The 2,124-nt window shown below is 39.3% G+C and overlaps 1 protein-coding gene across 1 annotated transcript; it reads right to left on the minus strand.

Moving 5' to 3' along the window:
* Positions 1-486: 486 nt before the first annotated feature.
* LOC119320151 lies at positions 487-1,913 on the minus strand. Its single transcript, XM_037594291.1, has 2 exons — positions 1,612-1,913; positions 487-1,215 (listed from the first exon to the last, which is right to left on the minus strand). The coding sequence occupies exons 1-2, from the start codon at positions 1,879-1,881 to the stop codon at positions 715-717; spliced, it is 771 nt and encodes a 256-aa protein (XP_037450188.1). The 5' UTR covers positions 1,882-1,913; the 3' UTR covers positions 487-714.
* Positions 1,914-2,124: the final 211 nt, after the last annotated feature.

Raw genomic sequence — 2,124 nt, forward strand, 5'->3', positions numbered from 1 at the left:
AAATGATGAGATGTGCCAATGAGACTTTGTGAGGGATTGTTGGAATTTTGCTAGTAGGCCTTTGGCCCAAAGCCCAACTAAAATTGTGAAATTCTCTTGGCCCATTCATGCACACATGTAGTGTAGTGAGTGAGACTAAAATTTAGTCCCACTCCGGAAGTTGAGAGAGTGGCACCTCTTTATAAGGATGTGTTTGGTTAGAGGGAGATGTTAAGGTGGATATGGGCATCCCTATCCAGTTGGATAGGGATAGCCAATTTTTCTGTTTGGTTGTGTGGATAAAGTTAGCCCATATTTTGTTTGGTTAGAAGGATGAATCATGATTGGGGATAGCCATTTTTCTGTTTGGTTGGTGGGTGAGGCTAGCCCGTTTTTCAATATGAGGCAATGAAATATGATACAAAAACATTGTAGAAAGAAGCAATCATACCCAAACAAACTCATCAGTGGTACAAGCTAAATGTTAACTTCAATACACATCATAGTTCAACATTTCCATATATAAAACACAAGTGCATAGAGCACATAGTTCGACATTCCATATAGTAGTAGATCAAATCTATATAGTTATACAACCCATGCATAGTTCAATGTTTTGGTTGTAATCAAAAGAACAAGTCCATACAACCCATAGCTCCATTGTTGGTTGTCATCAAAAGCATAAAGTTAAACACCCATATAAGATCATCATGCTTCAGCTTCAGGAAAGGTACTCTACACATACCTAGAGACCCAAACCTTTCTTTGAACACCCCCCAGGACCTTGAATGCCATTGCAACACGAGGATTGTCAACCAAATAGGCATAGTAATGAGCAAGGGAATCCACATCAAAGCCAGGGAGTTCTTTCATCTCATCCCAAAGACCATCAATGGCGGGGTTGACGTCGCTAGCAAGTTTCTCAATGGCAACAGCAATCCTTTCACTTGAAGCCATTATGGTTGCAACCATCCTATCTTCTGCAGAAGGATTAGTTTTGGCTTTCTTCAACTTGGGAGCGGCTGACTCATCACAAGTGTGTGATTGGGCAACCTCTTCATTCGAGGCAGCGGCTTTGTTGGTTTTCTGTTCTTCAAGATCAATCACCTCCGTCACTAAACGGTCACTTGAGCCTTTTGCATATTGCCCCGTAGCCATGCCTGCTCCAACAATAACCAGCATCTCCTCATAATGTTTAATAGGCTTGTTCAGGAAGGGTTCATCTTCTTTGTGGTCCTTTGTAAACAAAAGTAATCATTTCAGCAAGGAATGTGAGTATAAATAAATTCCAGCAAGTTATAATGCATGAAAGAACTCATTTCAGCAAGAATTTGGCTATAAAAGCTCATTTCAGCAACTAGCATGGAGTATACATAAGGTCCAGCAAGTGGTAATGCATAAAAGAACTTATTTCAGCAAGAATTGGGCTATAAAAGTACCCATTCCAGCAAGGAAATGGAGTGTAAAAATGTTCCAGCAAGTGATAGTGCATGAAAGAAATCATTACGGCAAGTACTAGGAGATATGGAACCAATTTCAACAACTATTTTTCATTAGAAAGCTCATTTCAACAAGTATTTTGGACAAATGAAACCAATTCCAGCAAGTACTAAAGGGCAGAAAAATAGATACCTTAATATGGTTTGTGTAATGCTCATGATCAAGAAAGTTATCTTCATCCCAAAGTGCACCACTCAATGATTTGAGGTGCACTATCTGCTTATACTTCCTTTTCCACGTCCTTGTGTGATTTGTGATGTGAGTTCCAATCAAATTGGTGCGCTGAAAATGTTCATTCATAGCAGCGGCACAACCATTCCAGTGGACATTCTTGAAGGAGGTACCTGGTCTATGGCCACCAGTCACCAAACCACATAGATGGGCTAGCATGTACGATGACATGGTAGGTGTCCATGAGATTTGCCTAGCAACCATATCCTACAATTTCACCAAGCATATCAGCAAGTATTTGGAGAGAAAGAACCAAATCAGCAACCAATTTCAACATAAAGAATTAAATTGGACATGTATTTGAAGAGAAAGAAGCAATTCTATAAGTATTTCAACATAAAGAATTGAATTTCAGCAAGTATTTCAACATAAAGATTAAATTCCAGCAGGTACATGAAAAGAAAGAAGCAATTC

The sequence above is a fragment of the Triticum dicoccoides genome, chromosome 1A (genome assembly GCF_002162155.2).
Source record: "Triticum dicoccoides isolate Atlit2015 ecotype Zavitan chromosome 1A, WEW_v2.0, whole genome shotgun sequence".
NCBI classification, from domain to species: Eukaryota; Viridiplantae; Streptophyta; class Magnoliopsida; order Poales; family Poaceae; genus Triticum; species Triticum dicoccoides.